The sequence below is a fragment of the Myxocyprinus asiaticus genome, chromosome 5, assembly GCF_019703515.2.
Source record: "Myxocyprinus asiaticus isolate MX2 ecotype Aquarium Trade chromosome 5, UBuf_Myxa_2, whole genome shotgun sequence".
Lineage (NCBI taxonomy): Eukaryota > Metazoa > Chordata > Actinopteri > Cypriniformes > Catostomidae > Myxocyprinus > Myxocyprinus asiaticus.
Window position 1 is genome coordinate 4,429,678 of NC_059348.1, and position 25,645 is coordinate 4,455,322.

The 25,645-nt window shown below is 41.0% G+C and overlaps 1 protein-coding gene across 1 annotated transcript; it reads right to left on the reverse strand.

Moving 5' to 3' along the window:
• Positions 1–252: 252 nt before the first annotated feature.
• On the reverse strand, positions 253–24,962 carry LOC127440820 (gastrula zinc finger protein XlCGF8.2DB-like). Its single transcript, XM_051697752.1, has 4 exons — positions 24,876–24,962; positions 23,090–23,250; positions 1,955–2,121; positions 253–1,653 (listed from the first exon to the last, which is right to left on the reverse strand). Exons 3-4 carry the CDS (start codon positions 2,037–2,039, stop codon positions 566–568), a joined length of 1,173 nt encoding a protein of 390 aa, XP_051553712.1. The 5' UTR covers positions 2,040–2,121; positions 23,090–23,250; positions 24,876–24,962; the 3' UTR covers positions 253–565.
• Between the last annotated feature and the right edge of the window lie 683 nt (positions 24,963–25,645).

The window sequence follows — 25,645 nt, forward strand, 5'->3', positions numbered from 1 at the left end:
ATGGCACTCTGGTCTGGTTTATATGTTCACAGTGACGTGTGCATCAAGGGCAGAGCTTCAAGTGCCATCTGCCAATAAACTGGCATAATTTTAAAGGGCTTTACAGATGTTGAGCTTCCAATTGCGTCTTTAAAGAGAAATAACTTTAAAGTAAATTAACTGAGCACAAGGGGGAAATATATATATATATATATATATATATATATATATATATATATATATATATATATTTAGCTTTTAAAACAACACTATAGAAATGAGACTGTCATTTGTGCATTACATTTCTAATCTGTTTGATTATTCTTCTATTTTATCTTATTTCTTAATGCTTTTTTGAGCATTTTGGCTCAGCTGCTGTTGATTTTATATGTGTTGTATAAATAAACATCGACTTGACTTTCATAAAGCTGAATCATTGTATGTTCTGGTTTTCAGGTGTCCTGATGTAATTAAACTCATCAGTGTGAACATTTGTTATGCTATTATCCAGTATAGATTCTCTGAAGCATTTTCAATTCGCTAGCTCTGCTAAAAGCTTTACCATACTCTGAGCATACATGAGCTTTCACATGGAATGTATTGTCTGGTGCTTATTAAAATAGTCCAGCCGAGAAAAACTCTTTCCACAAAAAGAACACAGGTAAGGCTTCATATTTGCATGAGTTTTCAGGTGCATCTTCAAGTCTGCTGCCAATATAAATTCTTTGCTGCACTGATCACAATTAAATTGCTGTAATCCAGAGTGATACAGAAGATGACTTTTAAGAGCTGTTGCACGTTTGAAACACTTTCCACACTGAAGGCATATGAAAGACTTTCCTCCAGTGTGGGTTTTTGTGTGATTCTTAAGGGTTTTCTTTTCTGTGAAACTCCTTCCACACTGAAGGCATGTGAAAGGCTTCTCTCCAGTGTGAATTCTTAGGTGACTCTTAAGGTTTCCATCTAGTGAGAAACTCTTTCCACACTGAGTGCATGTGAAAGGCTTTTCTCCAGTGTGAATCCTAAGGTGCCTCTTAAGGTTTCCTGCAAGTGAGAAACTCTTTCCACATTGAGTGCATGTGAAAGGCTTTTCTCCAGTGTGAATTCTTAGGTGATGTTTGAGATTTCCCTGTTTTGTAAAACTCTTTCCACACTGATCGCAGGTGAAAGGCTTCTCTCCATTATGAATTCTCAGGTGACTCTTAATGTTTCCTTCTAGTGAGAAACTCTTTCCACACTGGGTGCACGTGAAAGGCTTTTTTCTGGTGTGAATTCTTAGGTGCCTATTAAGGTTTCCTTCTTGTGAAAAACTCTTTCCACACTGAGGACATGTGAAAGGCTTTTCTTTAGTGTGAATTCTTAGGTGGATTTTAAGGTTTCCTTCTTGTGAAAAACACTTTCCACACTGAGGGCAAGTGAAAGGCTTCTCTCCAGTGTGAATTCTCTGGTGTTGCTGTAGATCTCTGATTAGTGCGAAACTCTTTCCACAGTGAGAGCAGGTGAGAGATTTTTTGGCTCTTGTTCTTCGAGTTCTTTTTCGTAAGAAATACTTTTCAGTCTGTGAGCAACTTAAAGATTCTTCAGCAGTATTGAAATAAACAGATTTATGATACTGATGGTTTTTCTGATCCACATCATTCATTTCTTGACTTTCCTCTTTCATCTCCTCCAGGTCTAAAATGAACGGTAAATAGTGACAAATGTTAAAACTAAAAATACAACTGAACTCCATTTTAATGTCTGTAAGCAGCAAAGGCTGCTATCTTTTTTTGTTGCATTTTTTATATGCTGAAGTTAATTTTTGTTAATATGTTAATATCACAAAATCTGATAGATTCTTTTTTGCTTTTCAAATATGGTTTTACTGCTTCTGTGATTTTCAAACTACAGCTGCTAGATCTAGCAAAGTGTCTGAAGCTTAGTTACATTAATGTTCCTCAACAGTCATTATGAAGAACCAAATATGGACACCAACCTCTTTGTTCCTTAGTATCTTCATGTTTAATTATCCATTGGTCTGGATTACTCAAGTCTTCACTCTCCTCTTTAACAGACTTCATTTTTGCAATAGTAGGTCAGCAGACTTCAGTGGTTTCAGTTAGAGTTGTTCCTCCTAATATGGCACTCTACTCCTTTCTTCACCTGTAGGATGATGGGAATATGAAGTGCAGTGGAAAGGGGTTTACTGAAGATGTGAATTAGTGATGTTGTAGGCTAATTCTTAAAATGTTCTACTTATTTGCTAATTTGTTTCCCATAAGCAACAAATCTATCTAGTTTATTTACAACAATTGTCTCAATAGGAATTTTTACTTTTAACTTCTTACTTAGTTGAATTGTGCTGTTTGGTTTAAATTAATTGAGACTTTATTTGTTTCAAATGTAAGATGTTGTTATATGTTTCAAAAGTAAGACGTTTTTCATCAGCTCTTTTAACTTCGCAAAACCAAACATCAAGCTGATATTTTGAATGGGATTCCAATAATCTCTCAAGATGTGACTTTTCTTGGCTTGAATTTACTAGAAGTTAGCATTCACATCTTTTTCAAATGCAGAACAAGACAAAAAATATTTAATCTACATGCATTATGAGCTACATGCAGAACTCAAATAAGACATGATTTCGAGAAGATTTCTCAGAAAATTTTCTTAAGAATAAAATGATAAAATACTAATTTTCCTCATTTAGTAAATACAATTGTGTTCAATGTTAAAATTATCAACTTTACATAACTTGCAAATGAATAGTCTCAGCAAAGGTGTAAAAGAAAATATTTCATGTGCTCTGCTAACTTCTTCCTGCTGCAACTGAACAATATTGAAGAACCACTGGATGGCAGTAAATGTGATCAAGAAAATTATTTCAAAATAAGAGTCGTCAAAAGAGGGAGCAGCACACTTCCCACCTGGCAGCATTACTTGTGTCACTATTGATGCGGATTTACTGCAACACCATCCTTTAATTGACAATCCCTTTAATAAGTCTTTTTCTCAGACAGAAGAACTACAATCTCTCACTGGTCTGAAAAAGGTTTTGACAAACCCTTGTTTTACAACTTTCACTTCCACTTTGCTTACTTTTGCATCTTGACTGGGAAAAGTGTTAAAAAACACAGAAAAGTGTTGACAAAGATTCCCACAGGCCACTCATTCCTGTGCATTTGACTGTCTTTGAGTATTACAATATCACCACATTGTGATGCACCCTATGTGTTGATAACTTTCAAAGATTCACCTGATGTTTTGGTGAGTCATGTGATGTTTATGGTGACTTATTCTATATGTACTGTATGCAGCATGGTAGAGGTGAGTAGCATCCAGTAGCATCTCTACTAGTGGTCGACCGATATATCGGCCGATATTCTGAATTATTTCATTATCGGCATCAGCTTATAATTTTCCCCTTTGGTCGATTTGTTTCTTGAGGGCACTGAGAATCGCCTGCTTGCATGTGAAGCAACTGAGACATGTAAACGACCGGTCATGGTTTGTTTTGTTGTTACGTGCCATCATGTTACTAAAATAATAGACCGGTGTGAAACACAGTTTCATTTAAATGGTCTGCATATCAGAGCCGCGGCAGACACGTTTGAGCTCATAATGTTAAAGTGCTCGCTTTTGTGGGCCTGGGTAGCTCAGCGAGTAAAGACGCTGACTACCACCCAGATTGAGGCGAGTCACTACGGCACAATGAGGACTTAGAGTGCATTGGGAATTGGGCATTCCAAATTGGGGAGAAAAGGGGAGAGAAAAAGTGCTCGTTTCATTCTCCCTCAACAGTTCCCTGTAACTTTTAATTGTCTTGTCTAATGATAAAAAGGTAAATATCAATAAAATTAATATCATATACCGTCTGTAAATATGCACATATCCCATTTAAACAGATGTAATAAACCAACTTCACACAACTTCAGCAGATCCAGCATAGTCTATCAGCCAGAATCAAAAACTTCATGATCAGAATCAAAAGTTCCTCTGATTCACAAATCATGATGGTCACTCCGTGACAATCCAAGCAGGCAATCCAGGCCTTTTAAACTGTCAGGAGAGTGCTGCTCGCACTGGATCCGCACAAGCGTGTGAGTGCAACTTCAAAGTAAAAGCGCTTCACGTGTGCTATAAGTAAATGTCTTATTCACTATGCACTTGTATGTGCAATTGGTTTGATTTGGTATTATTGTGAGAAAATGTGATTGCTAACATGGACATCAATGGTTGCTGGACTACTGTGTGTTACTGTACTGTTATTTCCTTCTTCCTAATATATTAACAATTCCTTCATGTGCAAATAAATGACTAAAATTTGATGACTAAACAGAAATCTGAAGAAACTGCTATCTACCATTTAAAATACAATATTATTCTTTTTTACAAAGTTAAATTTTAGTGTGAGATTGAGTAAATATAGTGCTAATTCTTTTTAGCAATTTTATGTTTATGTTATTTACTATATTATATTGTGTGATACACCGGCATTGTATCGGCCACCCTACTCTCTGGATATAAGCATCGGCCATTAAAAAACCCATATCGGTCGATCACTAACCTCTACAAAGGTTAGTGACACAGCACTCCAAGAACGCAGCGATAGAAAAGCTGCTGTTTTTTCTTTCTTCTTTAAAGCAGCATTACTGAACATTTGGGCTCTCTAGTGATATCTGTGGTCGAAACCTAAAATTGCAAGTAATTTGCTCAGGAACATTGTTTTGTTTTTCACATCAGTTGTGTTTCAGCACTGCTCTTCTATGTGGATTAATTTAATAGTTTGAGTCTACCTGTGATCAGATCATTTAAGTCTAGGAGATATTCACTTGCAGCGCCGGAGTCATGACATGCTATTTTTAACATAGATATTTTGTTAATTGATAAAACATTTATAACTGCGATATTACTTCGATGGAGGTATTATTTACTTATTTTAATATGATCATCAGGGGTTAAATTGGGGTTTTTGAAGTGGGGGAACCCCTAACCATATCAGAATCAGAAACAGAATGAGCTTTATTGCCAAGCATGCTTACACATACAAGGAATTTGTCTTGGTGACAGGAGCTTCCAGTACACAACAATACAAAACAGCAACAAGACTTTTAAAAAATAATTAAAATTGAATAAAAAATAAATAAATATTGAAAAGAAAAAAGTATATATAGAATACACAATAGACTAATGAAAATGAGCCTTGAAAATGCCAGTCAGTACTGTTCAATCACTTATTAAGAAGTGGAAAATTCTGGGATCTCTTGATACCAAGCCAAGATCAGGTAGACCAAGAAAGATTTCAGCCACAACTGCCAGAAGAATTGTTCGGGATACAAAGAAAAACCCACAGGTAACCTCAGGAGAAATACAGGCTGCTCTGGAAAAAGACGGTGTGGTTGTTTCAAGGAGCACAATACAACGATACTTGAACAAAAATGAGCTGCATGGTCGAGCTGCCAGAAAGAAGCCTTTACTGTGCCAATGCCACAAAAAAGCCCAGTTACAATATGCCCGACAACACCTTGACATGCCTCTCAGCTTCTGCCACACTGTAATTTGGAGTGATGAGATGCACAAAAGACTGCACACTGTCATTGATGCTAAAGGGGGCAATACACAGTATTAAGAACTAAGGGTATGCAGACTTTTGAACAGGGGTCATTTCATTTTTTTCTTTGTTGCCATGTTTTATTTTATGATTGTGCCATTCTGTTATAACCTACAGTTGAATATGAATACCATAAGAAATAAAAGAAATGTGTTTTTCCTGCTCACTCATGTTTTCTTTAAAAATGGTATATATATTACCAATTCTCCAAGGGTATGCAAACTTTTGAGCACAACTGTATATAATAAGAGGTGCTCCATTCTAGGGCACGACACCGCTTATGCGCATCCCGAGCTCAGTGATGTGCTTCAATGTAACCAGAGTGCTTCAAAAGTGTGTAACTGTAAGACTATTGTGGGTGCACAACATGTATCCGTTGTCTTTCACCCCAACATAAAGAATCAGCAACAGACTCTATAAAAATGCTATCCACAACACCTCACAAATAAACCTGTAGACAATGCATAATAATGGGTACATTGCAGGCAATTTAAAGTCTGATAATGACTCAAATTTACATTTATGAAGCAATGCTTTAAATCATTGACGTGCACAGAACAGGGACAGCAGGGGCGTAAGTTCATCAAAAGAATAACACTCGACTGCTACCGCATTTCCGACATTGTGCACCTGCAGTTTAGACAGATTTATAAATTATAATGGGAGTGGTCGCTTTCAGTGATAGACTTTCAATTAGTGTTTTATAGAATATTGACATAAACTGAAGGAGCTGTCTAGTTCAGCCAAAGCCAGTTTGGTTTTGTTGAAACTAATAAGCCATTAGACTAATCACTTTCAGAAAAATACCATTAGGCTACCACAGTACCACTGCTCTCTATACGCATATTACGCAGTCTGCATAGGGCAACATCATACCTTAAGGGGGCACCAGAAACTCCACCGGCTGCCCTTACTTGAATGTGATATGTTATTCGAGGACCCTGTAGCATTCGCGGAACACAGTCAATCGCCTCCTGCTCGCACTTTCTCATCGCACCTTTGCACTGTGTACCACGTTACCAGGGTAATGCCATGGTACTGAATGATTGATCTTGTTCATATTCATGATACTGTAATGGTACTCCAAGGTACTTTAAAAAATACCATGGTTTTACTGTGACACATCATAAACATAGGGTTATCACAGACCATGTCTGAAAATAAATAAATAAACAAGTATATTACCATGGTGCTTTTTGTGAGAAATATAACAGAATAGGCTATTATTTGTGATAAAGGAAAAATTGAAAAAATTATGTACAGTATATGAAAATGGTTAAATACTCAAAAAGCAAAGAAATTAGTTAAGTATTTATAATTACTACTCATAAAAATTTAATTATATTTTGAAATTTGTGCGGATAAGATTCAGTTTCATGTGATTTGAAAGTTCACGTTCAGTCCGCTACACCTGGCCAAGCACCACGTGGCAACTGTCTGTAACCATACCAACAGCTCCAGTACCACACAAGAGTTTTCACATTTAGGCTTACAAAATCTTACGAAAAACTCTTTTATATTATATATTTATAAATGAGATATAATATTTTTGCCATATGTAAATAAAGCATTTCACGATTTTTGCGGTTAAATTAACCGCTACAATTTAAATTGCGGTTAATTGTAAAACCATATAATCGCGGCATCCCTATTTGTCAATCACTTGCTCTCCTAATAAACCTCTGCACATGGATCCTAACCCATCTGCCTTAGGCCCATCATTATGTTTACATTTTCTTCTAGCGCTTCTTCGTGACAGCAGCAGCTCAACAGTGAGTGTTGCCACCTTGTGGACTCACTTATTAGTGCATATTAGTGCAAATAATTCTAGGCACATTCAGATTACGCGCAGTTAGAAAAATCGGGCCGCACACATTCAGTGCTCGAGCACTTTGCTGATGATGAAATTTGCGTTACACATTCTGTACGCAGGCACCTAGCATTCGCGTCTGACTGAAGTATACTTTGGGCCAGTGGTGCAGTAGTGACTGAAGAGGTGGGCATACTGTGAATTTTACACCGATACAGTTATCTTATATGTCATATACATTAGTTATGTATTATGAATTATATATTTTCTTTTCCTACTTTAAAAAATAAATTGAAATGATTTGATATGACAAGAAAAAAGGCACCACTGACAGCAGTAAAAGGCAGAAAACAAATTACATTGATATAATTACGGAACAAATCAGTTAACTGGTCCAGCATCTGGGAAGAATTTTTAAAACTAATGTGGGTGCAGTGACACACAGTATTTTCCATGTTTAATAGCATAAGTTGAATTTAAATGCATGAATATTTTCACGTTTAGCAGCGAAGTAAATATGTAGCGCAAATTATGGTGACTCCAGCACTGCTAGTTCATCAGCATTTCAATGTAGACGCTAGAAATGTACCACCCCTTACTGAAACAGAAAATATAATTGGTTAGTAAATATCCCATCGCGGCTGAAACAAATGTTCTGATTGGTTCCTCGGCTGTCTATCTTGCCCGGGCCTTTAATTCAGTGCTACCGCCTCCCGCTGCTCCGTGCGCATTCAGGGAGGATCTCTGTATACTTTTTAAATACAAAATTCACTCAATGGTGCTAGGCATCACCTCAGTAGATACGCAGATACATGGATGCTTTGTTCTACAACATAAATTAGACACTTTCATATCTCAAACATGAATTTTGAAGCTGCTGTAATGTTTTTTTTTTTTTTAAGTATGTTGTTTTAATATGGCTTGGGTAGTGACTGCGTGTAATTTATGTAATGCAACCAAATGTCCACATGTCTTCAAGAAATGTTTACAACAGACCTTGTTTTTCTTAAAAATCCAAAACTGCCATTATAAAAGCCAGTAGTGAAACCCAGAGGGAACCCATGGCGAATTCTCTTCCGGGTTTTTAGACAACAACCTGAACAGCTCTATTTATGAAATACATGCTCTATCATGACTGCAACAAAACTGAAGGCTGCTCTGAAGCTGCATAGCATTTACACAGAACCAAAGCAGCTTCATTACTGCCTTTGATACTAGGGGCCGAGGTGAGTCAGGACAGGCCTGATTTAGTCTGGCTTTTATGCGACCTTGTGTCTTTACACACAATTCTGTGCAGGCACAGAGCAGCCTTAACTTGGCTGTGTCAAGACGCCTTAACACAAGTAGATGTACGTTACAGCAAGATATAATCAGTGTTATTCCAACTAACAAGATTTGTTTTAACAGTCATTATGTGTGTGTGTATTACGCAGAGATGTAAAAAATAAATATAAATAACAGAAGTGGATGTGCACGACAATGGTATATTTTCAGAATTGTTCCAATTGAAAACATTTGTTTTAACAGCTGATATTGTCAACAACATACTCATAATCACTGATGCAGCTTGTAGAGAAATCTGGTTCCATTGTGAATGGGCCATTTCTCTGTGATCCGTCTCGCTTTTTCATGACTCTTTCTGAGTGAGTATATAGGAGAATTATTATTTTTGGGTAAACAAGTCCTTTCGCATAAGACGTCACCATAATGAATTAGAAAACAGGAACTACTATGAAATAAAGAGGCTTTTCAGCAACTCAATTAACACTGATGGTCTTGTTACTTCTGTCAGGCTATTGGCATTAATGAATCAAGCCTTTCAGGACAATCAGCAGATGTTTGAGTCTATTCTAATTAAAGTAAGTGAGTGTAAGTGTTTGCTGTAAGAAACACAAGAGAAGAAAACTTCATTTGGTTGCTTTTAAAACAGCTCTGTTCAAAACAAACAATTATTCCTCTCTATTTGACACTAATAAAACATCAATAATACAAAAAAACAAATACCCTGGTCACCTTAACATCGAGTGCATTTACATGCACCCGTTATGCTTAATAAGCCGACAACGCTCATGTGCTCATGTAAACACATTAAACGCTGTTCCTTTATCATTGTAAGGTCATAAACAGCGTAAGAATAAACTGATCGAAATGGGTAGATTTTTGGCCATTACTCCGATTTTGCGTAACATGTAAACACCCTAAATGGTATTCTTACTGGTTAATCCAATGTGCGCATGTGTAGTCCGCATGCGTCTTTACGATTTGACGTCAAAAGCAGAGAATAACGTGATTATTTCAAACGCTTTGTCAGATTTTTTAAATAAGCTGATTTTTGGGAGTTATCAGTGAATTGGTGTGCATGTTAACGGCCTCAGACACATTTGTCTCTCTTGCACATTAAGGTTAAATCAGTGTGTTTGCTTCTGTATACATATAAAAAAAGCACGAGGTGCATCCTCAAAAATCACCCGGCATGCTCTCTGCCTCTTTCTTTAGGTTTTGTCATAACACTGAAATTTCTGTTGACTTTAAAGCTATATGATGTGATTTGTGCATTTTTACATTTCATACATCAGTTTTATGTCAAGAAATTAAGCGCAGTGTAATTTTATTTTGCTTTGTATTTCCAGTCATTTTTTTTTTCATTAAAAACTTTACAGTCTGTCTAAGCAGCAGTCTGTTTTCTTTATCTCCTCAAAGACACATGAAGATCACATTTATGCGTTAAGCACTTTTCTGGAAGAATCTTGGTCTTATAGTTAGATTTGTGTTTGCCAGGTCATGTTCAGGGCAGAGAGTCCATAAACCTGATTCACAGTGGCGATGCCATCTTTGATTTTAGACAGGAATGAAAATGATCTGTGAGGGATACAACCTTGCAAAAATCGGGAGTTCATTGCATATTTGACGCAAACTCGCCTCTGATCATTTTCACATGCAAATGAGGATTGCAGCAATCTTGTGGCAAATTGTCCATTGTTGCCAAATGTTTGCTGCAGGTTCACCACTATCGGTGAACAGCTACAAACTTCTGGCAAACATTTGTGGCAAATCACAAGCTCATTTGAATGTGAAAATAATGAGTGGCAAATTTGCAGCAAGTTTGCCAGAACTCTAGATTTATTCTAAGGGCACATACCATTTCTTCAATGAACAGCACTGTATAAAGCTACCAAAAAGCTCCTAGATCAAATCTAATTTTCCACAACTCATGTTGTCTGGAGAATTTGTCTTTTGAAATTTCTTGGAAATACATGTTTTCAGTGTTTGGTCAAGGAACAATAAATAAAAAACAACCAATTAAAGAGACTGTACATCTATCCCTTACAGCATCTCCACTTTCACACCTCTGTTATTCAGTTACTTCTGGGGATGAACAATGAACAACCAGAAGATCTCAAAAGCAGAGGCAGGTTAATCCACCCCATCCCTCCCGACAAATCGCACCCTGCTTACTCTTTGCATTTTAAGATGGGATAGGAGACAGTATTTCAACATCAAAAAAGTTGTACTCTTCAGCTCTGAATTAGTGTCATGTTGCATTAAATAAGTGTTGAACCTGAACTTTGCACTATGACAACTTTGGACAATGCTTTTTAAAATGCTGTTGTTGACCACCCTACTTGCAGTGGTATGACTTCTATCCAGTATGAACTCTCTTATGTGCTTTCAGGATTCCACATGTATTAAATCTCTTTCCACAAAAAGAACACACATAAGGCTTCTCATTTGTATGAGCTGTTAGATGTGCCTTTAGATGTGTGTAACAGATCTTCGTATTTGGATCAAAAGGAGGAAGCGGGAGATGGCTTAAGTGAACCACGTGAGTTTATTTACACACTCTGAATGCAACTCAAACAAAAATAACGCTTTTCAATGGCCAACGTAAAACTGCTGCATTTCAGCCAGACAGTGAATCTTCCATTACACACACACTGTACTCAGGTTCAGCTCTCTCCCTTTCGAAGGACTGGGCCATCTTTTATCTACCCCGACTCACACTGTGAACATAGAAATGGTAATTAGCCACAATTCATCTCAGGTGGATGTCCTTACCGCTTTCTCTCTCCCCAGACGGGTGCTCGACCACGCCTTCACCTCTACATACCCGCACCACCCGACTCAGGCCGGGGGAACCCACCAGACTACCCACTCCCCCCCACTCTTTCTGGAGAGGAAGTCTGCGACAGCCATCTGTGCCCCCAGTCTGTAGACCACCTCGAACTTAAATGGCTGGAGTGTCAAATACCAACGGGTGATCCGGGCATTGGCATTCTTCATGCAGTGGAACCATTGGAGCAGGGCATGGTCCGAACAGAGGGTGAATGCTCGTCCCAGCAAATAGTAGCGGAGGGTGAGGACCACCCACTTGATGGCCAGACACTCCTTCTCTATGGTGATGTACATCGTCTCTCTCATAGAGAGCTTCTGACTAATGTACAGCACCGGGCGCTCCTCCCCCTCCACCACTTGGGACAGTACAGCACCCAGCCCCTGTCTGATGCGTCTGTCTGCAGAACAAAAGGGAGAGAGAAATCAGGGGAATGCAGAAGCGGCCCACCACAAAGTGCAGCCTTTACTTGTGTGAAAGCCTGTTGGCACGACTCTGTCCAATGGACCGGGTCTGGTGCTCCCTCTTTAGTGAGATCAGTCATAGGGCTGGTGACGGCCGAATACTTAGGCACAAACCTTCAATAATAGACAGCCAGCCCCAAAAACCGTCTCACCTCCTTTTTGGTCTTAGGTCTCAGGCAGGTCACAACCACTGCGGTTTTATCAATTTGTGGTCGCACCTGCCCATGCCCCAAGTGGAACCCCAGATACTGTACCTCCACCCGTCCAATTGCACACTTCTTCGGGTCTGCTGTGAGCCCCGCTCATCACAGGGACCTCAGAACAGCCCCCAGATTCTGCATGTGCTGCTGCCAATCACTACTGTAAATAATTATATCATCCAAATAATCAGCATGCGGTCTGAGGACTCTGTTCATCAGATGTTGAAACATAGCCGGGGCCCCAAACAAACCGGATGGAAGGGTCACAAACTGGTGTAATCCAAACGGTGTGGAGAAGGCAGTTTTCTCATGGGACATCTGTGTTAAGGGGATCTGCCAATAACCCTTTGTTAAGTCCACTGTCAAGTAAGCAGTTCGTCAATGCGAAGCATTGGATAAACGTCAAATTTCGACACCACATTGACTTTTCTATAATCCACACAGAATTGGACCGAGCCATTACTCTTAGGTACCAGAACCACCGGGCTGGCCCAATCACTGTAGAATTCTTCTATTACCCCCACAGAGCACGGCCTTTAATTATTCCCGTACTACCCATTTCTTGTGTTCGGGTAAGCGGTAGGGACGACTACGTACCACTACCCCTGGGGTTGTTTCAATGTGGTGTGGTGTTCTATGAGGTTAGTGCGTCCGGGGAGAGGCGAGAACATGTCAGAACTTTTTTGCAATCTGGCAACCTCCATACATTGTGACGGCGAGAGGTGGTCTCCACAAGGGACCGGAGTGAACTAATTGGTTTTTAGACTCACCTCCGGACCGAGCTCATCCCTCTCTGGAACTACCATCGCCAAGGATACGGGGACCGCCTCCCTCCATGGTTTTAGTAGGTTGAGGTGGTAAATTTGACTAGCCCCGCCCCATCCATACGCACTACCTCATAATCGACTTCCCCAACTTACTGTGTGACCTCAAAGGGCCCTTGCCACTTTATGAGTAATTTAGAGCTCGATTTGGGTAGCAATATGAGTACTTTATCTCACTGTGCAAACTCCCGTAGCCGAGCTCCCCTGTTATACAGCCGGGACTGACATTATTGAGCCTGTAGCAAATTCTCCTGTGATAGATGCTCCAGTGTGTGGAGTTTTCCTATCAAGTCAAGAACGTATTGAATTTAATTTTTGCTTTGTGAAGATCCCTCCTCCCAATTTTCCTTCATGACGTCTAACACGCCACGGGGCTTATGCCCAATTCAAACAGGGAAAACCCCGTGGAGGCTTGCAGGACCTCTCGCACTGCAAATAACAGGGGTTTGAGCCACTTATCCCAATTCCGAGCATCTTCGTGTACGAATTTACAGATCATATCTTTTATGGTTTTATTAAATCGTTCGACCAAGCCGTCCATTTGTGGATGGTACACGCTTGCCTGAATCAACGTAATACCTAATAATTTGTACAGCTCGCGTAATGTACATGACATAAAAGTAGTGCCCTGATCAGTGAGGATTTCTTTTGGAATCCCCACTCAGAAGATAATTTTGAAGGGTGCCTCCGCAACACTATGTGCTGAGATGTTGCTAAGAGGCACTGCTTCTGTGTATCGCATTGCATAGTTCACCAGAACCAACACAAAGCGATACCCGCGTGCTGACCATTCTAATGGCCCGACAAGGTCCATGCCAACTCTGTCAAAGGGAACCTCAATCAACGGAAGAGGGCGTAATGGCACTTTTGGATTCACCAGCTGACATTTCTGGCATGTCGCACACCAACGGCTAACATCCCGGCGAATGCCCGGCCAACAGAAATGGGCCATGAGACGGCTTAGTGTTTTCCCCTGTCCCAAATGACCTGCCATCAAACTATAATGAGCCACCTGGAACAACAATTCTCGACAGCTCCTTGGCACTAACAACTGGATTGTATCTTCTTTTGTCTGAGCATCCTGCATCACTCGATACAATCGATCATTTATAATTGAGAAATATGGATATGTGAGTGCAATTACTTTCACTTGGTCAAACGCATGCTTAAGAGTCTCGTCTCACGTCTGCTCCACAGGAAAATCCCCAGCGGGAATTCCCCTAAGGGCTGGGAAAGTCGAGGCTTCCCCTTCCCTTACGTCATCCTGATGCGGAGCTGACGTAGATGCCCCAGCCCCACCTCCCCCATCAGCGCACTGCACACCCCACACTGTCCCACTGTATTACAGGACCTATCCACACACAACCCTTTTAAAAATTTGGGAAAAGCTGGCCAATTAGTACCCAAAATAATTGTCTGGGTGAGGCGGGAACTAACCACAGCCTCAATGTTATGCTTTTGACCCCAAAATAGAATAGTGACAGTCACTGCAGGATAATCCTAAATACCCCCGTGCACACACTTCACCTTCACCCGATTATTTGTATTCAATGCCCCATTTTGAACCAAGCATTGATGAACAGAGGTTTGGTAACAACCTGAATCCACCAAGGCTTGGTATGTACCCCCCCAATACTCATGGGTATTTGGTACGTCCCAGCTCGATCGGGGGCGGCCTGTGGAGTGTTGGCCCACCGGGGCACCGGTCTCGGGGGATTGTTCTCAGGGGAACGGGATAGGTCAAAAGGAAGGATGTGAAGGGGCGGGGGAGGGATCACAGAGAGAGAGAGAGAGAGCGCGGGGCGCCGGCCCCTGGGTATGCCACTAAATGTTCCTCCGCCAACTGCACTGCTTCATCCAGCGACGCCGTGCGGTGGCACTGGACCCACTCCACCGATCCTTTCAGTAGTCGGGAGATGAATTGCTCCAGCACCACGAGATCGATGACATGCCCGACATCACTGGGCTCCTCAGCCAGCACCCACTGCCGGCAGGCGTCACGGAGCTGTTGAGCGAAGGCAAACGGGTGGCTAGCTTCACTCAGCATCAGGGATTGGAACTGCTTGTGGTGCTCCTCTGGACTGCGGCCAATCCACTGCAGGATGGCCCTCCCCAACACTACGTCGGTCCTCCTCTTGGCCTCAATGGAGCACCTCAAAGCGCTGTTGCTGCTCCACCCACAAATCATTGAGAGCCTGGTGTTGAGCCTTATGGATGCTGGCGAGAGATCGGAACACTTCCTCCAGCAGTGAAGATGACTCCATAGCAGCCTACTCTTCCTCCTTGTCCTGGGTTTCAGCACCAGTGTAACAAATGTTCATATTTGTATCAAAAGGAGGAAGCAGGAGATGGCTTCAGTGAACTACGTGAGTTTATTTACACACTCTGAATGCAACTCAAACAAAAATAATGCTTTTCAGCAGCCAATGTAAAACTGCTGCTTTTCAGCTAGACAGTGAAGCTTCTATAACACACACTGTACTCAGGTTCAGCTCTCTCCCTTTCGGAGAACTGGGCCATCTTTTATCTCCCCTGACTCTCACTGTGAACATAGAAATGGTAATTAGCCACAATTCATCTCCTTACTGCTTTCTTTCTCCCCAGACGGGTGCTCGACCACGCCCTCACCTCCACAATGAGATTCCCAAATGAATTTTTTGCCACACTGATCGCAGTTAAATGGCTTTAATCCAGAGTGATAGCGCATGTGAACTGTAAGATGGCTGGCCTGTGTGAAACTCTTTTCACACTGAAGACATGCGAAAGGCTTCTCTTCAGAGTGAGTCCTCAGGTGACACTTAAGGTTTCCTTTCTTTGAGAAACTTTGACCACACTGATGGCAGGTGAAGGCTTCTCTCCAGTGTGAATTCTTATGTGAATCTCAAGTTGCCCTCTCTGTGCAAAACTCTTTCCACACTGATGGCATGTGAATGGCTTCTCACCAGAGTGAACACAGTCAAATTAACAAAGAAAATTTATATATATGTGAAACAAGAAATACAATTGAACCTCAATTTAATCCCAGTTAGCAGCAAAGGCCAAGTATATACAGTTGTGCTCAAAAGTTTGCATACCCTTGGAGAATTGGTAATATATGTACCATTTTTAAAGAAAACATGAGTGAGCAGGAAAAACACATTTCTTTTATTTCTTATGGGATTCATATTCAACTGTAGGTTATAACAGAATAGCACTATCATAAAACAAAACATGGCAATAAAGAAAAAAATGAAATGACCCCTGTTCAAAAGTCTGCATACCTTTAGTTCTTAATACTGTGTATTGCCCCCTTTAGCATCAATGACAGCATGCAGTCTTTTGTAATAGTTGTCTATGAGGCCCCAAATTCTTGCAGGTGGTATAGCTGCCCATTCATCTTGGCAAAATGCCTCCAGGTCATGCAAAGTCTTTGGTCGTCTTGCATGAAGCGCACGTTTGAGATCTCCCCAGAGTGGCTTGATGATATTAAGGTCAGGAGACTATGATGGCCACTCCAGAACCTTCACCTTTTTCTGCTGTAACCACTGGAGGTTCAACTTGGCTTTGTGCTTAGGGTCATTGCCGTGCTGGAAAGTCCAAGAGCGTCCCATGCGCAGCTTTCGTGCAGAAGAATGCAAATTGTCTGCCAGTATTTTCTGATAACATGCTGCATTCATCTTGCCATCAATTTTCACAAGATTCCCTGTGCCTTTAGAGCTCACACACCCCCAAAACATCAGTGAGCCACCACCATGCTTCACAGTGGGGATGGTACTGTGCTCCCCAAACATAGCGCTTATGGTTGTGACCATAAAGCTCTATTTTGGTCTCATCACTCCAAATTACAGTGTGCCAGAAGCTGTGAGGCGTGTCAAGGTGTTGTCGGGCATATTGTAACCAGGCTTTTTTGTGGCATTGGTGCAGTAAAGGCTTCTTTCCTGCAACTCGACCATGCAGCTCATTTTTGTTCAAGTATTGTCGTATTGTGCTCCAATACAGCCTGTATTTCTCCTGAGATTACCTGTGGGTTTTTCTTTGTATCCCGAACAATTCTTCTTGCAGTTGTAGCTGAAATCTTTCTTGGTCTAACTGACCTTGGCTTGGTATCAAGAGATCCCTGAATTTTCCACTTCTTAATAAGTGATTGAACAGTACTGACTGGCATTTTCAAGGCTTTGGATATCTTTTTATTTCCTTTTCCATCTTTATAAAGTTCCATTACCTTGTTATGCAGGTCTTTTGACAGTTCTTTTCTGCTCCCCATGTCTCAGTATCTACCCTGCTCAGTGCATCCACGTGAGAGCTAACAAACTCATTGACTATTTATACACAGACACTAATTGCAATTTAAAAAGCCACAGGTGTGGGAAATTAACCTTTAATTGCCATTTAAACCTGTGTGTGTCACCTTGTGTGTCTGTAACAAGGCCAAACATTCAAGGGTATGTAAACTATTGATCAGGGCCATTTGGGTGATTTCTGTAATCATTATGATTTAAAAAGGAGCCAAACAACTATGTGATAATAAATGGTTTTATATGATCACTATCCTTAAATAAAAAAGGTTTTTTGCATGATCAGTCATATTTTCAAAATCAATGCCAAAATGTCACAATTTCTGCCAGGGTATGCAGACTTTTGAGCACAACTGTATATTATTATATAGTACATAAGTCCCCCTGAAGTGATTTGAAAACGTCTCCGGACACACGTGACCTCGGTTCCCTGAAATGAAGGGAACGAGACATTGCTATGGGGAAAGTACTTTCCTCAATGACCTCATTGAAACCCTTGCACAATAACGGCAATCTTCTGATTGGCAATGGTGTTTGAGCCCCGCCTCTTTATGCATGCATTTGGCGTATATAAGCGGGTGCTCAAGCATCATTACTTCAGATTTTCTGACTGAGAGAAAGAGGACATTACTCTTTCCTCAAATCACTGAAGTAATAGTGCGACCAGCTTTCGCATTGTCTCATTCCCTTCATTACAGGGAACCAAGGTCACATGCGTAACCGGAGACATTCCCTTTTGATTCAGTCCACTTGACATTGCTATGGGGAACAGAATCCCATCCCGCCGCACTATGTGACGTCACAGCCCCAGGGGTAAATCACTTAAATACAGACATGTATAAGGAGTCACAGACCTGCAGGCCAATGACTTGTAAGATATGCCTTAAGTATATGTAATGAATAACCCCACATGGGTAATACCAGATGGAGGCTAATATAGTCTGGGAATCTATATAGATAAACAGTGTGATTTTAACCCTTTCGCAAACCTGGTTGAAAAAGTAGATTTTATTTTTATAGGGAGTGCTTGTGACTTCAGAGAGGGTATTATAACTACAGTTTACTTATTGGAGGCTATATTAATTATAACTGGTCGCCTACCCGTAACAGAGGGATTCGGCTTACCCTCTGGACATAAAAAGCACTCTAGACAGAGAGGACTTGTGAAGAGATGGATGCCACGTTCAGGTTGTAAAACCTCACGAATGTGTTTTGTGAAGGCCATCCTGCTGCCAAACATATGTCCTGTAAGGACACCCATTTGTCCATGCCCATGAGGATGCCATGCCTCTAGTTGAGTGCGCTTTGACCCCAATAGGGTAACTCACACCTTGTTATGCGTAGGCGAGGGTGATTGCATCGACAATCCAGTGAGAGAGCCTTTGTTTGGAGATGGACATGCCTTTCGTGCGAACTCCATAACAAATAAAGAGCTGATCCAATAGCCGAAACTGGCGGATGCAATCAACATATGTGTGTCGCGCCCACACAGGGCATAACAAATACATAGATTGCTCTTCATCTGAATTAAATGGTGGGGGATAGAAGGCTTGCAAACAAACCACCTGAGCCCTGAAGGGCATTGATAAAACCTTAGGCACGAAGCCTTTTCTAGGTTTAATTGTGGCCTTTGAAAGACCTGGTCCAAACTCCAAACATGAGCTATCAGTCAACAGTGCCTGTATGTCACCCACTCGTTTAAATGAGGCTAAAGCCAACAGGAGTGCGGTCTTTAGCAGAGCCTCTGATTGGGATAGTAACAGCCAATCGTCTAGGTAATTCAATACTGTTATGACCCACATAAGTTTAGGGTTGGGGAGGAGTAACAAAAAGGTTTTGGGTTCCTTTCTCCCATCCCAGCACTCAAAAATAAGTCAACTATTTTCATTAATTTTATTAACAGAAAAAGGAAGTATCAAAGCTTTAGGTGGAGACAAGGCCAAAACAACAAACAAAAGTCCAATTACCTAGTGGGAAGTCAAAACTTACCTACCAAACAAATAAAATGCAAATAAACAACATAAATTTACCCAAGCTCCCTCATTAGCTAAACACAGGAGAAAATACAAGATTAAGCAATATGGTACCCACCTCCCTACAACTTCTATATATAAATTTACTATGTACAATATTTACACAAAATGTATAATAAAAAAGAACTGTTCAACTTAAATGACAGAGATCACCCTCAGTCCACAAAAGAATTAAGTTACTTCCAACATTATTCTGCTTCCCTCTCCCCATTGACCAATCCCAACAAAGGACTGATTATTGCATACACCTGGTGTTGTTTAGCCTGCAAGAGGGAGAGAGAGACATCAAAGCAGGAACAAAAACAAAGAAACTCCAGAATTCAACAAGTCCATAGCCATAAATCCATGGATTTAATTAACAAATGATCACAAATAAAAATACACTTAAAATACCTCCAGGGACATAACACCCCCACACTTAAATGACAAACCTGGGTTTGTAAAACTGTTAGTCACCACACAACTTCATCTCCAATATTAACAAGTGCCTCTGCAACAACATTTTCTGCAAATGCATACAGGAGATTTGAGTACTTACGACCAGTCCATCCACTTCAGGACTATAAACGGTCAGTGGGACAGCACCAGAAACAATGTAAACAGGTTTAGAAGGTCGGCGTTCATTTTCGATGGGACTGTGTCACAGTCCAGCACATTCTCTATCGTATTGTTCATGAGGAGATTGTGAATCCATTGCAGAACGGCGTTGAAGCGAGGTGGCCTGCATACGAACTAAATCGTGTAGCCATGTTCTATTGTGTTCAATACCCAATTTGATACTCCTGTGACGGCTCGGCACGTGTCCACGCAGCGAGACAGCGGGCTTATTGATTTGCTCCCTACCGGAGACGTGGCGCCGCAAGCCATAAGGAAGTGGTTGACCATGGTGTGTGGGGCATGATAGACTGACATGCCCGTAAGTGCATAGCTTTTGGCGATGCGTGGGCAGCGAGAGTGGGGTTCTTTGTCGGCCGCTGACCGGAGGTAGAGTGGCAGTGCTGCTCCTCTTAGGAAGAAAATGCCTCATTGCCTGTGACTGTTTTTGTGCGGTAATGAAACTGTGTTGAGGATGGCGGCTTATTCTGTGTCACACATGTCTGTGAGAGTTAGCCAGATGTGCCGATCCAGGACCACCAGATTGTTCATCGCTTTTCCAATGGCCTGAGCGGTAGCTTTTGTAGCTCGCAGCACCAAGTCTGTCGTGATACGAAGCTCTTTAAATAGCTCTGGATCAGGGCCTTGCTCATCCATATTTTTGAGGAGCTTAGCTTGAAAAACCTAGAGCACTGCCATGCTGTGGAGCTCTGATCCAGCTAGGCCTGCTGCCGTGTATGCTCTTCCAGCCAGTGCGGATGTCAGTTGACATGGCTTGGAGGGATGTGCAGGGTTGGATTTCCAGCCCATGGCAGAGTTCAGGCAGAGGTGGGCTGCAACCGCCTGTTCCACTGGGGAAAGCTTCAAATAGCACTTTTCCTTGGCGTAGTTCACGGAGGTGAACACGGCAGCTCCTCTGATCTGAGTGCGAGAAGAGCATGCCAGGTCTCAGTAAGCTCCTTGTGGACCTCCAGGAAGAATGGAGCATTTCTCCGGGCAGCAGTCTGCTGACGATGGCTGATCTGTAAGAACCATTCGTCCAGGCGAGATTTTCCAGTTCTTCAAGTCAAGTAATTTTTATTTGTATAGCGCTTTTCACAACACACATCGTTTCAAAGCAGCTTTACAGAAAATCCTGCATTAACAAAAAAAATTAAACTGTAATCTCTATAAAGTCTTAGAGTGACCATTGTGTAGTTTGATTAAATATTATTGTAAAATGTGTATAACAATTAAATTATAATTGTATTTAGAACCCTTGTAAGCATGCTGAAGGCGACTGTGACAAGGAACACAAAACTCCATAAGTTGTTGGTTAATGGAGAAAAATAACCTTGGGAGAAACCAGGCTCACTGTGGGGGCCAGTTCCCCTCTGGCTAAACAACATGAATATAATGCCAATATTAGTTATTTGTGTCTTCAGGAGGGAACCACTCAATACCGATGTCCTCGACCGCCCTTGCGAGGATGCAAAGAAGCTCTTTGTCGGTGGCATGTGCTAGCTCCTCACCCTCGGCGGGGGAAGGGGCAGCGACTTTCTCCATGGACCATTCGTCTGAGGCCATGAGGGACATGGCGTCAACTCCATCGTTGCAGCCGCCAAACGTGATAAGGCCATGTGCTCCAACTGAGGGCCAGAGGTCGTCATGTTTGTAGTGCAGCGGTGAGGACACTACGGCATGAGGTCCTCCTCGGATACATCCATCTCCACCTTGTGGCCCCGCCATACCTCCACATGTGGTCCCTCGGGACTTAACACAGAGGAGGCAGGTGGGAGAGCGCACGAGGCTGGAACGTCCCTCAGAACGAGGACGATCCTAGAGCGTAGTGTCCTGAGAGTCATGCCCTCACAGTGAGGGCAGTCTGTTTCCATGAGAGCTGCTTCGGGGTGGGCGCGGCCCAGGCAGCGAATGCAGCTCTCATACTCATCTGATGGCGGGAAGTGCCGCTCGCACACGGAACACTTGCAGAACGACATCTTCAACAAAATGCGAACACACAAGCGGCTCTTTATAATAATACTTATATATATATATATATACACACACACCGATCAGCCACAACATTATAACCACCTGCTAATATTGTGTAGGTCACCCTCGTGCCGCCAAAACAGCGCCAACTTGCATCTCAGAATAGCATTCTGAGATTATATTCTTCTCACCACAATTGTGAGTGTTTATCTGAGTTACCGTAGACTTTGTCAGTTCAAACCAGTCTGGCCATTCTCTGTTGACCTCTCTAATCAACAAGGCCGCTCACTGGATGATTTTTGTTTTTGGCACCATAATAGAAATAGAAATCAGTTACCATCTGACACTATACTCAAAGCACTTTACACAGAGGAACGGGGACTCTCCTCAACCACCACCAGCGTGCAGCATCCACCTGGATGATTCGACTGCAGCCATAGTGCGCCAGTACGCTCACCACACACCAGCTATTGGTGGAGAGGAGAGAGTAGAGTTATAGAGCCAATTAGTGGATGGGGATTATTAGGAGGCCATGATTGAGAAGGGCCAATGGGGGTAATTTAGCCAGGACACCAGGGGTTACACCCCAACTCTTTATGAGAATTGTCCTGGGATTTTTAATGACCACAGAGAGTCAGGACCTTGGTTTAACGTCTTATCCGAAGGACTGTGCCTTTTTATAGTATAGTGTCCCTGTTACTATATTGGGGCATTAGGACCCACACAGACCACAGGGTGAGCACCCCCGATGGCCTCCCTAATACCTCTTCCAGCAGCAACCTTAGTTTTCCCCTGGAGGTCTCCCATCCAGGTACTGATCAGGCTCAACCCTGCTTAGCTTCAGTGGGCAACCGGTCTTGAGCTACAGGGTGATATGGCTGCATTCAGTAGTGGCGATGCACCTCACTTTTCCTTGCTGAAAATTAAAGCTATCAGTCAAACATTTTTCTGGGTCTTTTTAGTCGGAAGAGAGAGACTGCAGATTTTAAATGCTTATATCATCTGAAATTTTTTTTTGCCAATGTTTAGAAGTACACTATCATATAGATGGCCTTAAAGCTAATAGATAAAAGCAGAACTTTTTTCATTTTGATTTCACAGGGCCTTTAAGTATATATAATTTTATTACTTCAATGGTTTTCTAACTACAGCTGCCAGATCTAGCTAAGTGTATGAAGCTTTGTTACCTACATATTCCTCAACAGTCATTATGAAAAATAAAGAATGGACACCAACCTCTTTGTACCACAGTATCTTCATTTTTATTTAGCTGGGGCTCTGGATCACTCAAGTCTTCAATCTTCTCTTTAACATACTTCATTTTGTCCAATAGTATGTCAGTAGGCTTCACTAAGAGTTGTTCCTCTTTACATGCCACCTTATTCCTCTTTCTTCACCTGTAGGATAATGAGAATATTCACAGCATTTATAAGTGAATTGCACTGGGAGGTGCTTCACTGAAGGTGTGAATATGTGATTGATCTCTGGGTGTGAACTCGTGATGTTGTAGGATTATTTTTGAAGTGTTTGCTTTTTTGTTCCCACCAGGATTTTGAGCGACTTTTTCATGATAACTGCGGCCCAAACTGACTGAATTTGCTGCTGCTTTGCTCAAAAATTGCAATGCCATTTGCGCAATTTTTTGTGTTGTTTTGCAGTGAAAACTCACAAATAATCAATTTCCGTGTCTGTAATTATCATTTTTGTAATTTGTCTGTAATTATTTTAGTGTATAAAAACTAAATATGCAGCTGGCATAATAAATACAAAAATACCATACATTTAAGATGTGAAACCCGAGATATGGCTTATAAGAGTTCAATGGAAGACCATTAATTATTTTTATATTAATATGTTCTACCTCAAAGCAAATAGACTTTGGAAAGGTTAAAATATTAGACCTATAATAAAACTGTAAATAAAATAACAAAAACAAATGAGGATTCATAAAGGCCTGTCGCAATTATTACAGCGCCTGATCACAAACATTTAACTATGATTATTTGAGATAACCATAACTTTTAAATTCTAATCACATTGTACTACAGGGAATTTTTAGCACAATAAATGAACGGAGGCCGTCACCAACCCACAGCAGAGCAGCACCTGAAGAGCGTGTGATTAAGGCATGTATTAAATGCTAGCTGTGATGTACGCGAGCCGTTTAAAAGTTTATACAAGGATTTTTATAGTGAATGCAAAACATTCTGGTTTCACTTTAACATTTGTGTCATAGCAAATGTTCTTGGTAGTTGCGGGTTTAGAAATGCAGGCTTAATGACACAGTGGAGAGGAGGAGATGCTAACTGTTGCTGTGGTGATGAATGGCGGCTGTGCAGTTGGATGTGTCTCGACTGGTTTAAGCTTATCGAGTACTTGTTTTGCCACTATCAATATTCTGGTTTATGTGGAATAATTGCAGAAATTATACAAAATTGCAAGCTACTGCAAATAATGCAGAGATGGTTGAATTTGCGTAAATTCTTGCAATCGCAAAATCCTGGACTTATTATTTAGTTCAATTGTTTAATTTGGTTTTACAAGTTTGGTTTAAATTTACAATGATATATAAAAAACATTTACATTTTAAAATAGCTAATTTATTGCCTTCACAATGCATTGCTTTGCAAAGCTAGACAGCAAGCTAACATTTTGTATGGGAATCACATAATCCCTCAAGATGTGACTTTTCTTGACTTTAATTTACTGGAAGTTATCATGCATATCTTTGTGTTTGTACAGAAAAAACAAAATATACTGACCAATTTACATTACTCTCAAAAGACATATACTGAGTTTGGAATGGCATACTCACTACCCATACTACTCTTACTACTTTTGCCATATGTGTCCATGGCAGAAATAGTATTAGTATGGTAGTATGCCATTTCGAACTCATTCTATTTGCAGTAAGGTTACTCAGGCATTCTTCTTCACAGTAACACTTTTTAAATACTAATTGTCATTCATGAGTTAATACAATTGTGCTTAATGTCAAAATGATCAACTTTATTTTACTTACAGACAAACAGTATCCCAGGAAAGGTGTAAAAGAATATATTTTATGCACATAATATGCAGCAATGTGCTTTGCATACTACTTCCTCCTGGAACTAAACAAAATGACTGAACAACCACTAGATGGCAGTACAACTGGTCAAGAAAATTATTTCAAAATAAGAGTCCTCAATAGAGAGTGCAGCGCACTTCCCGCATGGTACCATCATTTGTGCTGGCACTGATGTAAATCAACTGTAACTGCCATTTAATTGCCCCAAAATTATTTTCCTCGGACAGAAGGACTACAATTTCTGCCAATGGCCTGAAGAAGGTTTTGACAGACCCTTGTTTTGCTACTTTAACTTCCACTTTGCATGCTTTTGCACCTTGGCTTGAAAAAATTTTGACAATGAGTCCCACAGGCCACTGTCTTTAGCCCTATTCAGATGGGATTATTTTCTTGGAAATGTGTCTGTAAAGCAGTTATTACTGGGGACGTCTGTAATGTTTACTGTCGGGTCGCATGGTATAAGCGATGTCTGTATATGGGTGCTTACACACTAGAGCATTTGACGCATGGGAATGTGAAAGGTCAATTTGGAAGGCATGTACTTGAGGGAGATGGTGGTTCAGTTTGACAACAAGCAGCAATTCAGAGGCAATCATGGATAGAGATGGCTATCTAAAATATATATTTTCGACAATGTACCGGTAAACATTAAAACAGTTCTCCAGGCTCTCTCTCTACAATTACTACCTTCACATCCTGGCAGAGAAAAATGATTAAGGACA